The sequence below is a fragment of the Bactrocera dorsalis genome, chromosome 1, assembly GCF_023373825.1.
Source record: "Bactrocera dorsalis isolate Fly_Bdor chromosome 1, ASM2337382v1, whole genome shotgun sequence".
Taxonomy (NCBI): domain Eukaryota; kingdom Metazoa; phylum Arthropoda; class Insecta; order Diptera; family Tephritidae; genus Bactrocera; species Bactrocera dorsalis.
The window spans coordinates 18,724,895-18,741,376 of record NC_064303.1 but is presented as its reverse complement, the minus strand read 5'-3'; the positions used below and the strand labels follow the sequence as shown (position 1 = coordinate 18,741,376).

The 16,482-nt window shown below is 39.9% G+C and overlaps 1 protein-coding gene across 3 annotated transcripts in view; it reads right to left on the bottom strand.

Annotated features, from left to right (window-relative positions):
* Nucleotides 1-16,482, bottom strand: part of LOC105233382 (discoidin domain-containing receptor 2) — a 486,209-nt gene that overhangs the window by 15,880 nt on the left and 453,847 nt on the right. For all 3 annotated transcript variants that reach the window (XM_049457497.1, XM_049457512.1, XM_049457502.1), the window contains one exon: nt 3,830-3,992. In XM_049457497.1, the coding sequence (XP_049313454.1) occupies nt 3,830-3,992 (163 nt within the window). The remainder of the gene's footprint in view (nt 1-3,829; nt 3,993-16,482) is intronic.

Genomic DNA, 16,482 nt, shown 5'->3' with positions numbered 1-16,482 from the left:
AATGCGCTCGGCCTTCCCAACCGAAATCGCTTCGCTCTATGGGCTCTTAAATAGTTCCAAGAAGATCCAACGTTTTCGAGCCAAATTTTGTTCAGCTATGAAGCCCATTTCTGTCTCAATGAGTATGTAAACAAACAAAAATGCCGCATTTGTGGCAAAGAGCAACCTGAAGAGATTCAAGAGCTGTCATTTTATTCAGAGAAAACAATGGTTTGGTGTGGTTTGTAGGCCGGTGAAATCATTGGTCCATAACCGTCATCAGGCGACGTCATGACGCTATATACATACTTTACGGGATCTTCGGACCCCCCAAGAACTTCGTACCCATGAGGAATATTTCCTAAACTTCCCCCCTTTTTCCACTTTAATGTGATATATGTAGTATAGTTCTGTGCTCGTATTTCTCTTCTCCAGTTAGTCAAGGCCCAAGGTTTTGACTGTTCCTGGGGTGTAACACTGCATCCAAGCTTCGTCGTCAATACATATCAACGTCGTCGTCAATACAGAAACTCTGTCGTAAAGTGGTTTCACGGCACTCATGGTAACGACAACTTTTTCATGACTAATATTTCATGGAATATATAACTCTCGTATATTTTTGAACGTAAGCAGTTCAAAACATAGTCTTCTTCTTGATACACTTGATCCAGCGGTGCCAAACCTTCTTAAACCTTAATTTTCAGTAGTTCCTGATCCATTGGATAAATCTGTCGTGGAGACGGCAAACATGTGAGTCGGTTATCATGTTCAAGAGCATTATTTTCTTCGCCAAATAAGACGGTTTTGTAATTCGACATCAAATCGGGCCAGAGTTTCTCTGAAGTTCTCTGAACATTTTGTACTTTTCGAGGTAGGTAGGTAGGTAGGAGTGCAGCCCTATCGGGCTCAATTAGCACTGATGTGCCATTTTGATACACTATTCGTAGAACCTCCTGTATCTGCTGTTACGTTCCACCCTCTCTCTCCAACCATTTTGAGGTTTCGATGAAACTACTTATGTCCGATATGCTTTTGGTGGAAATCCATTCAAGGTTTGGTGCTTGGTGGATTCCGAGTGTTTTGTGTCGTATCTGTGCCAGAGCCGGGCATTCGCAGAGAAAGTGGAGGATTGTTTCCTTGTTCCCTGCTACTCCGCAGCTTCGGCAGATGTCGTTGTAGGGCATACCCATTTTGGACGCATGTACCCCAAATGGCCAGTGCCCTGTTGTGGTAGCTGTTATTCTGTAAATACGTTTTCTTGACCTATTTAATAGGTCGTTGGTTCTTTTCCTATCGTATGTTAGCCATAATTGTTTAGTTATGACGCATTTTGTACTGTTTTTCCACCTGTTGTTTGCAATTTGTTGAAATTGTTTATTGATCTCTCCTTTGATCGATCCTAGCGGGCTCGGTATGAGCTCCGCCTCGGATTCATTGAGGAAAGCTCCTGCCTTTGCCAACTCATCTGCTTTTTCGTTACCGAAAATGTTCCTGTGGCCGGGAACCCAGATCAAGTTTAGCTGGAGCTTGTCTTTTATTGTGCTTAGTGATCTCTTGCAGTTGTGAACTATACTGGAATTTGTCATGGGTGAAGACAATGCCAGGAGGGCCGCCTGGCTATCCGTAAATATAGTTGCTTTATGTATATTCCCGTGATTTTCTAATAGAACTTCGCAGGCTTTTTCTATGCCTAGTACTTCTGCTTGGAAGATGCTAGCCGAGTTCGGTAGACGTATAGAGAGAGATATGCCCAGATCAGCGGAGAATACCCCCGTGCCCACTCCGCAGTCCATTTTGGACCCGTCGGTATAGACTGAGGTGGTACCCTCCTCTGCAATTGAGCCTCTTCTCTATTCTCGTCTAGATGGTATCCTCACCTGGAAGTGTCTATTGAAATCCAGCTTTGGGAGAATGTAGTCTGATTTATTAATAGTGAGCTTGTTCAGGATTACACTATGTCCGTAGTTCTGCTGATTCCAACCTCCCAATTCTTTTATTCTTATCGCCGCAATAGCTGCTGTTTTTTGAATAAAAATGTCCATTGGTAGTTGATGCAGGATCACATTGAGCGCATCAGTCGGACATGACCTGATTGCGCCCGTAACACCCGCACATGCTGCTCTTTGTATTCCATTTAATTTTCTAATGTTGTACTGTTTATTTAGCGCTGGCCACCATACCAGAGCTCCATATGTGAGTATGGGTCTTATGACCGCCGTGTACATCCACATGATTATACTTGGTTTGAGGCCCCAATTCCTGTTGACGATTTTCTTACAAGTATAGTAGGCCATGTATGCTTTGTTTATTCTTTTTTCTATATTTATTTTCCAGGACAGTTTGGCGTCAATCTCCACCCCCAAATACTTAGCTGTTGGGGATAGAGTGAGTGTTGTGCCGTTTAGTACCGGAAGTTGAAACTGAGGTATTTTGGTTCTGCTAGTGAATAGCATCAGTTCTGTTTTATTCGGGTTAACTCCTAGACCATTGCTTTTAGCCCATAGGTTTAACCTACGAAGTGCTCTTTCCATAATCTCGCTGACTGTTGAAGGAAACATTCCTGATACCAACAACACTATATCGTCTGCATATGCTACTGCTTTCACTCCTCCACCGTTTAATTGGAGGAGTATTTCGTTCAGCGCTACAACCCATAGAAGCGGAGAGAGGACCCCCTCTTGAGGCGTCCCTCTACTCACATAACTTGTTTGTGTTGCAGCGCCGTTTGAAGCTATAATCTTCCTATTCTCAAGCATCGATAGTATCCATCTGCACACAGTGTCATCTATGCCCCCATGCGCCAGAGAATTAATTATCGAATTTACTTCTATGTTATTGAAGGCGCCCTCTATGTCTAGAAAGGCAGCCATGGTGTATTGTTTGTGGTGTAGTGATTTTTCAATCACACTTATCACCTCGTGAAGGGCGGTTTCGGTTGATCGGCCCTTTATGTACGCATGTTGGGACTTCGATAACTTCTCCGCCATTATTGTTCTTACGTGTATATCTATTAGCCTTTCTAGTACCTTCAGCATAAATGAGGTAAGGCTAATAGTTCTAAAATCCTTGGCATTCTCGTGTGTGAGGTAGTCAATATGGATCACACTTTTCAAATCCCATAAAACACCGGCGATGGCGGATTCCACTTATAAGACAGTCGTAAGTCCAATGTTCCAAGAGTTCCTCCGGTTTGCAATACGAAATCCAAGTTTCGTGAACCATTACAAACCGATCCTGAAATCCCCACAGACTGCTTTTAAACAGAGTTAAAGACTGCCGTGGAGTGGTCTCACGGTTGCGCTTATTGTCCGTAGTGAGCTAATGTAGTGAGATCAAAGCATCGACAACTTTTTTATGACAAATATTTCTCGGAGTATGTTACCCACGATTTTTTTTGAGCTGTCCACAGCCTCATATATTTCGCGAGCCTTCAATCGGCGGCCAGAAATCAAAGATCATCAATTTTTCTCCATCGCGGTCCCTTTCGGAGCACCAGGTCTATTTTTACGGTGCAATATTTCGCTTAAAAATAAAAATCGAAACACCGATCGGTATTGTGTTCTTTAAGCAGCGACTTTCACGGAGTATATAACATAGGAGGTTTTTTGAGCTGTTTACAGTGTCATTTATTTCGCAAATCTTCAATCTACGATCTGTAAATATGCGAACGTGGGTTGTTTTCTTCCATGGTAGTCCTTTACAGGGTTGAGGTTCATAGAGCGAAATCGGCCTCAGTTTCGGCGAATCGGTGAAAATTTCTTTTTAGCGAGCATTATTAGCAAATAATCGAATATCGAATACAAAAAACATCGCAAAATTTATGTGAAGTACAGACATATGGTAGACTCACCAGCAGTACACTCTCCCAGGCCATCCAACGTATGGGCATCGGTTGCGTTTGACGTCCGGAAGTACCCTCCAGCTGACAGTAGTCGGCCGCGTAAGCGATGCGATTTATCACAGTGCCAATGGAGCAGACTTTTATCGTCAATTCCGGGCCAATAATGCAACTTCTGTAAATAAACAGAGCAAAGCAAAACAAATTGTAAATGAATATGCATGGCACTCGAAACCGCACTCGAAAAATTGAAAATTCAATTAAAAATTGACGATGAACGCCACAAACAACGTGAAACAACAAACAGTTATAATACAATTGAAAATAAAAGAATTATCAAAATCGAAAAATTAAGTAAACAATTAAACAACAAACGTCAAACAGCTGAGCGAAAGTGGTGGTTTACCGTTTGCTGCACTGACACATCCCTGCCTCTAGGCAATCAGCGTTTTTAACCCTCATTTGGTATGTCAGTCAGCTCACCGCCCTCCCACATAAACACAAGTTCTCCGTACAACATGTTCAGGGAGTTTCGCAGTTATGCCGGCAGTGATGTTGGTATTAGCACATCAAAGCATCGACTGTTCGTTGCAGCAGCCGGCTTTACGGTTGACAGCCGCAGCGACGGACTGCGTTGACAGACGTCGAGTTGAAGTGATGAAATAAGAAAACAACTCTGAGCAATCAACGCAAACATTTCAACAAACAGGCGCTTTATTACCATTGAACTCGTTGCATTCGGTTGTTTGTCTCGGTCTCGTCAAACACGCACACAGCCAAGTGGTCAGCGGGGTCGTTCGTTTGCACTGGGGAATGCTTGTAAATATACAATATATTCCCCACACAACACACAGAAGTTTGCTTCCTGCATACATACTACTTATCTGCTTATTAACCCACGGGCAATGTAGTAGCAAACCGAGAAATGGAAGCATTAAATCCTCCATGCAATCAACAACTCACAAATCAAACCAGTGAAGAGTAAATAAATGAAAGTGCTGGGGGGTGATGGCGTGTGCTGTGGACCAATGGGTTGAGGTTGACATGTGCTGCCAAAGTGTTGAGTGGGTGGGCAACGCAACGATTTTTGGTGTGGGGGGAATGGTCTTTTAAGTTCGGTTTGTCTTGGAGTTGTCGGAAATTGGAAATGACTTTTAAAGTGTTTCTAAAAATCTTAATAATTGAAGGAAATTTAAATTTCAGAAAAGGTATGAAAGATAAAACAACAATGAAGTTGTTCTGAAAGGTAATTTCTTATTTTCAATAATTGGTTCGTGGTTAAGATTCTTCTTCTTTACTGCCGTAGACTTCACTTACACGGTTATAGCCGAGTTAACAGCAGCGCGAGAGGTGCCAAGTGTAGCCAGGTCCTTCTCCACCTGATCTCTCTCTCTCCACATCTCTTCCCCTGCTTTAATCGGCGCGTACTGAATGGGATAGTTTCAAAGTTGAAGTGTTCTCTTCCTTCCGGACAACCTGACTTAGCCAGCTTAATCTCTGTCTCTTAATTCACTGAACTACTATATGTCAATGTCATCGTATATCTCGTTTAATCGACTGCGGTATTTTCCGTTGAATGATGAGGGACTTGTAGAGTTGGTCTTTGAACGTCGTACTTTTCAATAGCCTACTCAGTCCACGGTGGCTACTGTTGGCAAGAGCGATTCTGTGTTGGATTTCCAAGCTAACATTGTTGTTGTTCTTGAAGTTGGTTCCAAAATAGACGAAATTAACTAAGACTTCAAAGTTAAGACTGTCAACAGTGTCAAGTGAGCCAAGTCGCGAACGCGATGACTGTTTGTTTTATGACTCACAGTTCCCTTATACCGAGTTGCTGATGAGTGCTCTCAGAGAGCAGGAGTGCAAGGCGAGTAGAAAATCGTTTCGTTGCCGGTTGTGATGGTAGCGTCTCGATGTCGAACATTCCTTGTGTTTGTTGATGTGCGCACAGAGGCGGGTGCGTATCTTGGCTGCAACAAGATGGATCCGAGTCGATGATAGGACCTCGTAGTGTACGCACGTTAAGGACACTGGAGACGTGTCGTCCAACTATCACAACTTGATCGTTCTCGCTACGAACTTTCGAACCGGAGACAGCCCAGTAGCTTGATACATTTTTTGTGCTGGAATTTGGTACTACAGAAAACCATCTTCAATCCTTTGGAGAGGTTTAGCCATGGATGCTGTTGTAGCGAAGATGTCTTCCTGGCGTTAAAATCGTCAAGCACAATTTTTTTACCGTGGCAGGGACAGTTGTTATAAGTGCGCTTCAGCCGCTCAAAAAAGGAATATTTGGTCATACCGTCCCTTTCTTCCGTCAAGGCCTGTACATAAATCTGTGAAAAATGTTGAAAAATTTTTCTCTGATGGGATTGTTGCTAGACGATCATTTACCGGAATGGATGACTGACCAGGGCTTGATGACTGAGTCTCTTTCTCACCATGAATCCCACACCGCTCTTTAATATGGTCGCTGTGTAATATGTTACAAAGACCTACTCGTTTCTGCCCTTGTCCCGTCCATCGCATTTCTTGAACGGCGGTGATGTCAGCCTTTACTTTTACGGACATCAATCAGCTAGGCATCGGCATCGGCCCAATATAAGGATCGGGAATTCCAGGTACATATCCTTACTCATAGTCGTTATTACGTTTGCCATGGTCGTCATCAAAAGGGGGGTATTTTATACAAAGCTGTTGTTTCCTTTGCATTTCAACATCGCTAGGCGAGTAGTAAAAGTTTTATACACATGTATATAGCGCGCCGCCTGCGGACATAGCTCGGTGGGTAATGGCATTTGGGCTAACACGACTACATGACTCCACTTTTTAACTGGTAAAGAAGGTTCAAAGTAAACATAGGGAAAGGTGGCTGGCATACGCGCAACACTCTAATCATCTATATTGATGGCTCGAAAAAGGACGATGGAGTTGGTGCGGGAATATACTGTCCATAGGTAAGCAAAAGCAACTTTTTAAGTTGCCGGACCACTGCAGTATATTTCAAGCTGAGGTCTTTGTTATTACGAAAGCAACGGAGCTGGCCCCTAATGCATCTGCAGACAATTCCAAAGTCAACATTTACATAGACATCCAAGCAGCAGTCAAGGCAGTAACCTTGTATCGTAAATCTCCCATAAGTGTAGGGTTACCATATTCCCATATTCTTCGGCACTGATATGCAACGGGACTGTTTTGACTGAGACCGATATGGTAACCCTACCCTTCCTGGGGAAGCATCCCAGCAGTGGAACGTGTTGCTAGAAGTAAGCAACTTCACTTCTACTGGGTACCAGGCTACAAAGGCATTGAGAGAAATGAAATAATGGACGAGATTGCCAAGAATGGTGTACGACTAACATCCGAAAAGGTGATCAACATGGGAAATCCATGCATTGTCGATACGACGCTCTCGACAGAAGCATGGTAAAGAAAACCAAAATCTCGATAGAACGAACTACCTGGATACAAAACTGCAAAAGTGATGTGCAAAATGGTAGATCGGAAGTACACAAAATTTCCATTGGCACTCGGTAGGAAAGACTGTAGGAGCATGATGGGAATACTATCTCATGCCTGCAGGGTTGGGGACTAACAGATCGAGAAGACTAGAGTAAATGGCTAGAGCAGAGCACCAGGGAAACAATTACATAGGCTGCTATATATATTTCCGGCCTAGGCAACACTTCTGTTGCCAGGTGCAATCTGACATTTCATTGGAAAGTTTGACATTTTTTAGCATAACATCACTCAGAACATTTTGTCATTTAATCGTGAATTGTTTTATTTACAGTCAATTAAAAAATTCATCTCGGCCAAAAAATGGAATTAACTCGTAAACATTTTCGTGCGATCATTTTTCACAACTTTCGACGTGGATTATCACGACATCCTATAGCACTGTAAAAAAACTGGTACAACGAAGTCAATCGTGGCCGACGCTCGCTCAAAGACGAATTCCGTGAAGGTCGTCCAAAAACAGCTGTTGTGCCAGAAAACATCATTTGCCCTACGTGAACTGATAATGTAAGACCGTCATGTAACATAGCTTCAGATAGAGGCATGCCTATGCATTTCTCCCACCAGTATACATTCGATATTGCATGAACAGCTGGCCGTAAAAAAGGTTTGTTCTCGTTGGATCCCGCACAATTTGACAATCGCTCAAAAAAAGGCTCGTGTGGATTGGTGTAAAGAAATGCTGAAAAAATACGATCGCGGTGCTTCAAAAGACGTTTATAAGACCGTCACAGGTGACGAATCATGGATCTATGCGTATGAGCCCGAAACAAAACAGCAATCGACCGTGTGGGTCTTCCAAGACGAGCCAAATCCAACGAAAGTTTTTCGTGGAAGAAGCACTTCGAAGCAAATGGTCGCCTGTTTCTTCGGCAAAACTGGTCATGTGGCGACTGTTCCGCTTGAGCAACGTAGGATGGTCAATTCTGAGTGGTACACCACCATTTGTTTGCCTGAAGTCTTCGGAGAAATTCGAAAAACGAACAAGAGAAGACGAATCATTGTGCACCATGACAATGCGAGCTCTCACACATCGGCTCAAATCAGCGCCTTTTTGACCGGCCAAAACGTCGAATTGATGGGTCATCCGCCGTACAGCCCTGACTTGGCACCCAATGACTTTTTTTTATTCCCACACATCAAGAAAATAATGCGTGGTCAACGATTTTCGTCGCCAGAAGATGCAGTTGAAGCATTCAAAAGCCATGTTTTGGAGGTGTCTCAATCGGAGTGGAAAAAGTGCTTCGAAAATTGGTTTGAGCGCATGCAAAAGTGTATAAATCTTGATGGAGAATATTTTGAAAAACAATAAAACCATTTTCGTTGATAAATATTCATATTCCTATTTCATTATTAGGCCAGAGATATATATAGCAGCCGTACTCTACTTTGGTATAGTTAGTTTTTGAACACTTAAACGCTCTCAATTTCCTGCACGGTGCGTATTTCACGACTTTTCAATATTACGAGCGCTCGAGTGCCAAATTTCTGCGCATTTAATATTTTTCGCCTTCTCTGACAAGCATTGACAATGGCGCTGGCACGTGTCTTTTATATTATAACACGGGCATATCCCCCAAAATTTATGTCTCATGCACATATTGTATGTGTGTAAGGTGATATGTGCGAGCGCATTTTCACTTTCACTTTCACTCGAATCTTTGAATGGTTAAAGTGAGTGTGCTTTATATTTTTTGACATCACCATTTTGCACATACATACTTTATGAAACCTTTTACGAGAAATATCAAGTATAAAGTATATGGGTGTGAGCATTAAGTCGGCAGTGTGATTTGACATTCCCTTGTAATGGAGAATCATTGGCTTCACTTGAAATGGATTAACAGCACTAAAGTAATTCGGCTGACAGACAGCACATCACTTGACGTTACGATTATTGCCATATTTATTGATTTCTTTTATAAACTCAGCGCCATTGCGGCTTTAAGCCAATTGCTGTGAACAGCGGGTTATCCGATATGGTCGGCTGGCGTGCGCTTAAGCTGCTCAAATTTAATGCTTTGCCGTTTGAAGGCCAATGACTGAGATTAGAAATGTCTCACAGAGGGTTAATACACATAAAGCTTTGTTCAACTTTAATGAATTAATTTAGGAAAAGGAAAGAGTTTTTTCTATCAGAAATCTTCTACTCTTAGGGCTTATAAATTACATATCTTAAGTAATTAAATTTTGGATAATAATAGCTAATTTAAATTTTGAAAATATGTATGTAAGTATCTCAACATTAAATAAAAACAAACCAAAATTTCGACTGCACTGGTATCTTTCACAAAAAAGTATCCACACTACACCTTGGAGGGAAAATAATATGTGGATAATTTCATATTGTTATTTTACGAGCTGAGGGACCAGTTTGGATGATGGAGTCATGTGTGAAGGTCAGGCAAGTGAGAAAAGTTTTCCGAGTCATTCAGTTGGGAGTGGCCAGAAACGATCCCTTTAGCTCAAGTAGCTCAAGCAGCTCATGACTTCCGATATTAGATGATGTATCCTCTGGGCAGCCAAAGAACATCCGTTTGAAGGAGAGCTAAAATGAGAAGGCGAACAATCCCTACCCAGAGTTATGCGCTGGGCTCGGAACCCGCCACTTAAAACACGCCTCCAATGAAAAGAACACAACAGCCTCGGACAAGAGGCCCCTCTTTTGGTAATGACGACTGTAAACTCAAGGATTAAGGACCTGGAAAATCCGGTTCCATAATTGAAAAGGTGCCGCTGCCCAGCCGGTTGGCTAATAATCGACCATAATACGTGCGGAATGAGATAAATACTGAGAGTTCAAGAGAGAAGTGAGACGTATTTGCCGATAAAAAAAGAGACATCGTGGCCGACAGGTAATACTCGAAAAATCTACGAAAAAATGCGGCGACTAACAGAAGGTTTCAAGACCGAAGCATACTCTTCTAGAAGTGATTAATTCCCCAGTCTGCTGAATGGCAGTGAAAGCATAACATCTGGAAAAAGTAAACCCGATGGAGCGGGTACGACCATGAAGAAGTTCGAATAGTAATTACTCATCTGAAGAACAAAGCAGGGAGGGGACCAATAAGCTGTCGGTCGAGCTATTCAAATACGGCGGCGAAGATAAACCTCCTCAAAATGTCATTAGGTGTATTGTGTGAAAGAAAAGATCACTGCTGACAGTCAGACCTTCGAAGTCTAAGATAATTTCATCTATCTTGGAACCAGCGTTAACAACAATAACAATGTCAGCCTTGAAATCTAACGCTGAATATCTCTTGCCAATAGGTGTTACTTCTGACTGAGTAGGCAATTGAGAAGTAAAGTCCTCTCTCTACGAACAAAGACCAAAATCTACAACTCTCTCATTATTCTCGCCCTGCTATATAGTGCAGAGGCATGGACGATAATAATATCTGATTAGTCGGAGTTACGAGTTTTTGAGAGAAAGGTGAATACCACATGCGATGGAACGATAAGCTGTACCAGATAGACGACGAAAGTGTCATAGTTTAGCGGATTAAGAGACAGCGTCTTCGCTGGCTAGGTCATGTCGTGCGAATGGATGAAAACACTCCATCTCTGAAAATATTCGGCGCAGTAACCCCGGGACGAAGCAGAGGAAGAGGAACCCCTCCACTCTATTGGAGAGATCATGTGGAGAAGAGCTTGTTTGAACTTGGTATCACGAATTGGCCGCCCAAAAAGCATATTTTTGACAGCTGAGATAGTACCAGTGTTGATCAACGCTGTGAAAAAAGTTTATCCGAGTAGAGCGTTTTTTTGCCCGTCGTTTGTATTAAATAATGTATATTTTTAAATACTAGAAGTAATTTATTGCCATTTTCCTTTAAAATTTCCTCGCTATTTGCTTAAAAGCTGCTGTCCTTGTAGCACCCCACATTTCATTACGTTTTCCCACTAACTACATCAGTTTTATTGTACACAATTATGAGCGTATTAGCGTTATTTAAATACATGCGCTGGAAGTAATACACATTCTTATCTATTTATTATAACCCTTATTACATATACACAATAGTATAAAACCCCGAAGACATAAAGCATATATCCTTAGCTAACAACAAAAGCGAAAGTCCTTGTACTTGTTTAATATTCTTACATTTCCCACATTTTCTGTTATTATGTAGACTCTAGTGCAATATGAATATAAATATATATGTATATTAGGGTGGGTAAAAAAAAATAAATTATGGCTTAAAATTACCCTAGATACAGAGGAAAAATATTACAAGGCAAGATCGCTTAATTTTAAAGAATGGCGGTGAGCATTGATATTTTTTATTTTTGAAATCATTTTAATTTTCGATTAATTGATTTAAATAAAAATACCTCAGGGTATTTTTTTTTTATTCCAGGGTAATTTTTTTTTGATTTCATTTTTTTTTTTACTTTTTCAAGGATATAAGGTCTAAGAATAATTGAGTTGAAAAAAATCCCCAGAGGAATTTCATTTTGTGAGAAATTTTATACTCTACATTAAATGAGCATTCAAAAAATTGTAATTTTGATATTTGTTAGTTTTCAAATACTTTTAGTTGTCTTTTGATTTGATTAAAAAAATCCACAGGGGATATTTTTTATTTCAGGGTAATTTTTTTTTTGTTTTCGATTTAATTTTTTCTTTTGAACTTTTTCAAGGTTATTAGGCCTAATAATTATTGAAAAATAATTATTGAAAAAATCCCCAGAGGAATTTCATTTTGTGGGAAATTTTATATTCTTATTAAATAAGCATTAAAAATAGTAATTTTGATATTTGTTACTTTTCAAAGGTTGTTAGGCCTAATAATTATTGAGTTGAAAAAAAAAAAACCTGCAGAGGAATTTCATTTTGTGGGAAATTTTATATTCTTATGGTATTTATGAAAAATAGATATTTTTTACGTTTTAAAAGAATGCTCAACAACACCTTTCACAATCAAGTTAAAAATCTTAATTTTGGTGGGGATATTTTTTTCCATGCATTACTAAGTTAAAATTAACTTATTTTAACCCATAAATTCGAATTAATTTTTGTAAGGCTCACATTGATGTATACATAATTATATGGGAATAAAATCGTGTCTTGTCAGGATATTTGTTTTGTATTTAGATTAATTTTCCCCCTAAACTTCTAAACTCGAAAAAGTAAGTTTAAAATCATAATTTTGGGGGGATATTTTTTCCATGTGCATAATTTAATTTGAACCCTCAAATTCGAATTTAAATTTTAGGGCCCACCCTAATGTATACATATATTACACATACTCAAAATCGTGTAATTTTTCTATAAAAGTTAATTTTAATCTCTAAAACTCGATATAATTTTTTTTTGCCCACCCTAATGTGTATACTTCTTTTTTAAATTCTTTTAAAATTACTCAACAAACAATCTTAATTATAGGAAAACTTTTTTCATAGATATTGCTTAATGTTATACCTAAATTTGTATTAGTTTTAGGCACGCCCTAATACGTATATATTCATATATATGATAAGTACACATAAGCTCACAATCGTGCATTTTTTACGCGCGCCGTTTCTCTGTTTATTCTTAACCTCGCGTGCAAATACTGAATTCTAACTAATTTCGCCATTTTATTATGTAAGAACATGGCAGGCTTACACACACACACACACACACCAATACATGAACGAAATTAAATTTCTACATTTGTTTGCATTTTCATGCGCGAATACTAGCGTAAAAGCGAGAGCTTAAATAAAATTCTGCGCCAGTGCTGCTTTTAATTGGCGATAAGAAAGAGATTATTGCGGGATTTGTAAAGAGCGTAGACTGTGTGAAAGAGCTTAGTACTCATATGTCTGTATGCGTTAATTTTCCCAACGATTAAACACAAGTGACTTGAATTTTGCTGAAATTTATTGTGGGATATATGATTTAAATTAATATGAAAATTTGTTAAATATGTCTGGACGTAGCTAAGTCGCATAATGAGCTGTTTTATAGCGCACTTAAAGAGAACTAAAACAAAAATATTAAGTAATACAAATAAATATACTAAAAGCAATGAGAAATCAACACGATGGAATTATTATTTTCTTTTCATATAGTACAGTACATACTGTATATGATAGATTTGATCTAGAACTAAAAGAACCAAGCAAAACTGAAAAGGTAACTTAAAGATCGTTTTTGGGCTCAGCAGTAGGGGAGAATAGTATCCCAGTCTGCTAAATTTCAAACAGACCCTTTGAGCACTGAAGACATTGAACGATCTGATCTGAATAATTTGTTCGAAGTTTTCGTGATTTATAATCCATGCCAAGTTATGAGAAGATATACTATCAAAAGATAAAGCACTAGGTTCTGATTGTACAGTTTATACTCGTATGGCTGCTACATGCTATAGTAATCGGATATTGTTTCGAGAGAAACGAGGTCGTGCCAAATTATAGAACGATATCTCAACCGAGGTACTACAGAGTTCGCAGGCAGTCAGATGAACAGGCGGACATGACTAAATCGAGACTCAGCTCTGCACCATGATCATTTAGAAGTATATATATCGATTTTATAGAGTTTTCGATCCTTCTAAGCCTTGCGAATTGCGTGGCAAACATAATAAGTATATCCTGTTTTGGGTATATTGATGTTTAAATAGTATGAATTCGGCTTTGAATTGCTTACGCATTTACCAAATTCTATAGATATGATACCCTCTTTTTCTGCTACTCCGATCGAAGAAAATGCTCACTGGAAAGAAATTCGGCAACAATGTAAAAATAATCGCCGAGAATGACGCGAATTTTTTGCCTGCCTGCTACTTCAAGTAAAAGAAGAACTTCTCCTTAAGTTTTTCTCAACTTAAATTCTTCAAATATTGTTTCTATTAGTATCGCTCAGCCGACATTCTTGTGATAAAATTTCTATTGATACCATTATTTCATGATTACACATTAAGCTTGATTATCACGATGTGAACAACCAGGCCTTTGGCCGTCTCTTGAGTTCTCACGATAATTTTTAAATCGTGTAAACTATGCATAAACTTAAATACGAATCATACATGCAGTTAGATGCGACTTCTTTTCGCTATTTGGCGCCAACTCGAGATACCAACTGCAGCTAGGTCTTTCTCCACCTGATTTCTCCAACGGAGTGGAAGTCTTCCTTTTCCTCTGCTGCCATCGGCGGGTACTGAATCGAAAACCTTCAAAGCTAGAGTGTTCTCTTCTATCTTCTAGTCGCTGTCTCTTGATTCACTGAACTATGTCAATGTCTTTCCATATCTCGTACAGCTTTTCGTTCCATCGATTGCGGTATCGCCGCTGACAATTCGCTAAGGACCATAAATCTTCCGCCAAACTTTTCTCTCGAATACTCCTAAGGCCAACTCAACTGATGATGTATCGTCCCTGCCTTCGCACCATTTAGCAGGACGGGAATGATAGTGGACTTGTAGAACTTAGCCTATCTTCGTCGGGAGACGACCTTACTTCTCAATTGCTTATTCAGTCCAAAGTGGCACCTGTTGGCAAGAGTGATTCTGCGTTGGATTTCAAGGCTGATATTTTTGTTCAAAGTTATGACTGCCAACAGTGACGAACGAGCCAAGTCTCAAAGACGATAACTGTTTGTTTGATGAAGGTAGATATTTAATTTTGTTCATTTTAGACCCATACGCTTCGCTTCTTTACCTAGTCTGGAGAAAACTGAACTAACGGCGCGGATGTTGAGGCCAATGATATCAATATCATCGGCGTACGGCAGCAGCTGTACATTCTTGTAGAATATTGTACCTTCTCTATTTAGCTCTCTTATTTTTTCACACACACACGATAGGGAGTCTCCTTGTTTGAAACCTTGCTAGTTACCGAACGGCTCTGAGAGGCTCTTCCCAATTCTGACAGAGCTTTTGAAATTGCTCAACGTCAGTTTACACAGCCGTATTAACTTTGCGGGGATACCAAGTTCAGTCATAGCAGCTTAGAGTTAGTTCCTTTTAGTACTGTTGTAGTCGTCTTTAAAATGGACGAAGAGGTGGTGCATGCCGATCTTCCTTCCACGGGTCTTTTCTTAGATTTGGCGCTTAGTAAAAACCTGGTTGATAGTAGATTTCCAGGTCTAAAGCCACACTGATAAGGTCCAATCAGTTCGTTGACGGTAGGCCTTAACCTTTCACACAATACGCTCGTTAGAACCTTATATGTGATGTCGAGGAAGTGGATAACTGGCGCAGATTGTTGGGTCCTCCTTGGATTGGAACGAGCACACTTAGGTTCCAATTGTAGGGCATGCTTTCAGCCGACCATATTTTGAAAAGAAGCTGATGCACGTGTCAATTCTTTGTCGCCGTATTTGAATAGCTTGGCCGGTAGTCCATCAGTCCCCGCTTTATTATTCTTATTAGAATATTGGCTAAGGAGACTTAGTCGGGTAATGGAACATCAATTCCATCGTCATCAACTGCGGAATCAGGTTCGCCATTTCCAGATGTTACACTTTCACTGCCATTTAACAGGCTGGTGAAATGTTTCCTCCATAACTTCAGTATGCTCTGAACATCAACTAATAGATCACCACTTTGGGTCCTAACATACAAGAGTAGAGAGAGCCAATAGTCTCTAATATAATATACAAATGACTAAAATCGCCAATAAAATTACACCATCTCTGAAAAACTTTCATTTTCAACTACCGTTAGCAGCCAGCGTTGCATTTGGGATAATGCACGCTCGCTCTCCATAAATTTGAATATCGCACCCACCAATCCTTTTTTACTGTTCTCAATTGCTTTGACGTTAATTTATGTGCATTTTACTTTTGAATTTATTCTTTTTTACTAGCTTCAACACACTTTCGCTGTTTTTTATTGCTGTTACCGTTCCCTTTCTAGTTATTTTGTTTGCAGTTCGAAATATAAGGAAGCTATTGCAGTACATAATATAAGGGTGGTACTTAAAAAAATTAAAAGGAGATTTTACTGTGGTTCTGGCGGGCATTTGGTTCTGGTTGGAGATTTTTCAGTCTTCTCCAGCGGCGCTGAAATTTCAGGTTACCCTCCAAAAGCCTAAAACGTATTATATTCGTATTTTCTGATATGCAAAATATTTACGATCAGATCATTGCTCCATATGTACTTGTATATTACCATATATGGCTAACAATGGTAGTACCGATATAAGCAGTCGGTTTA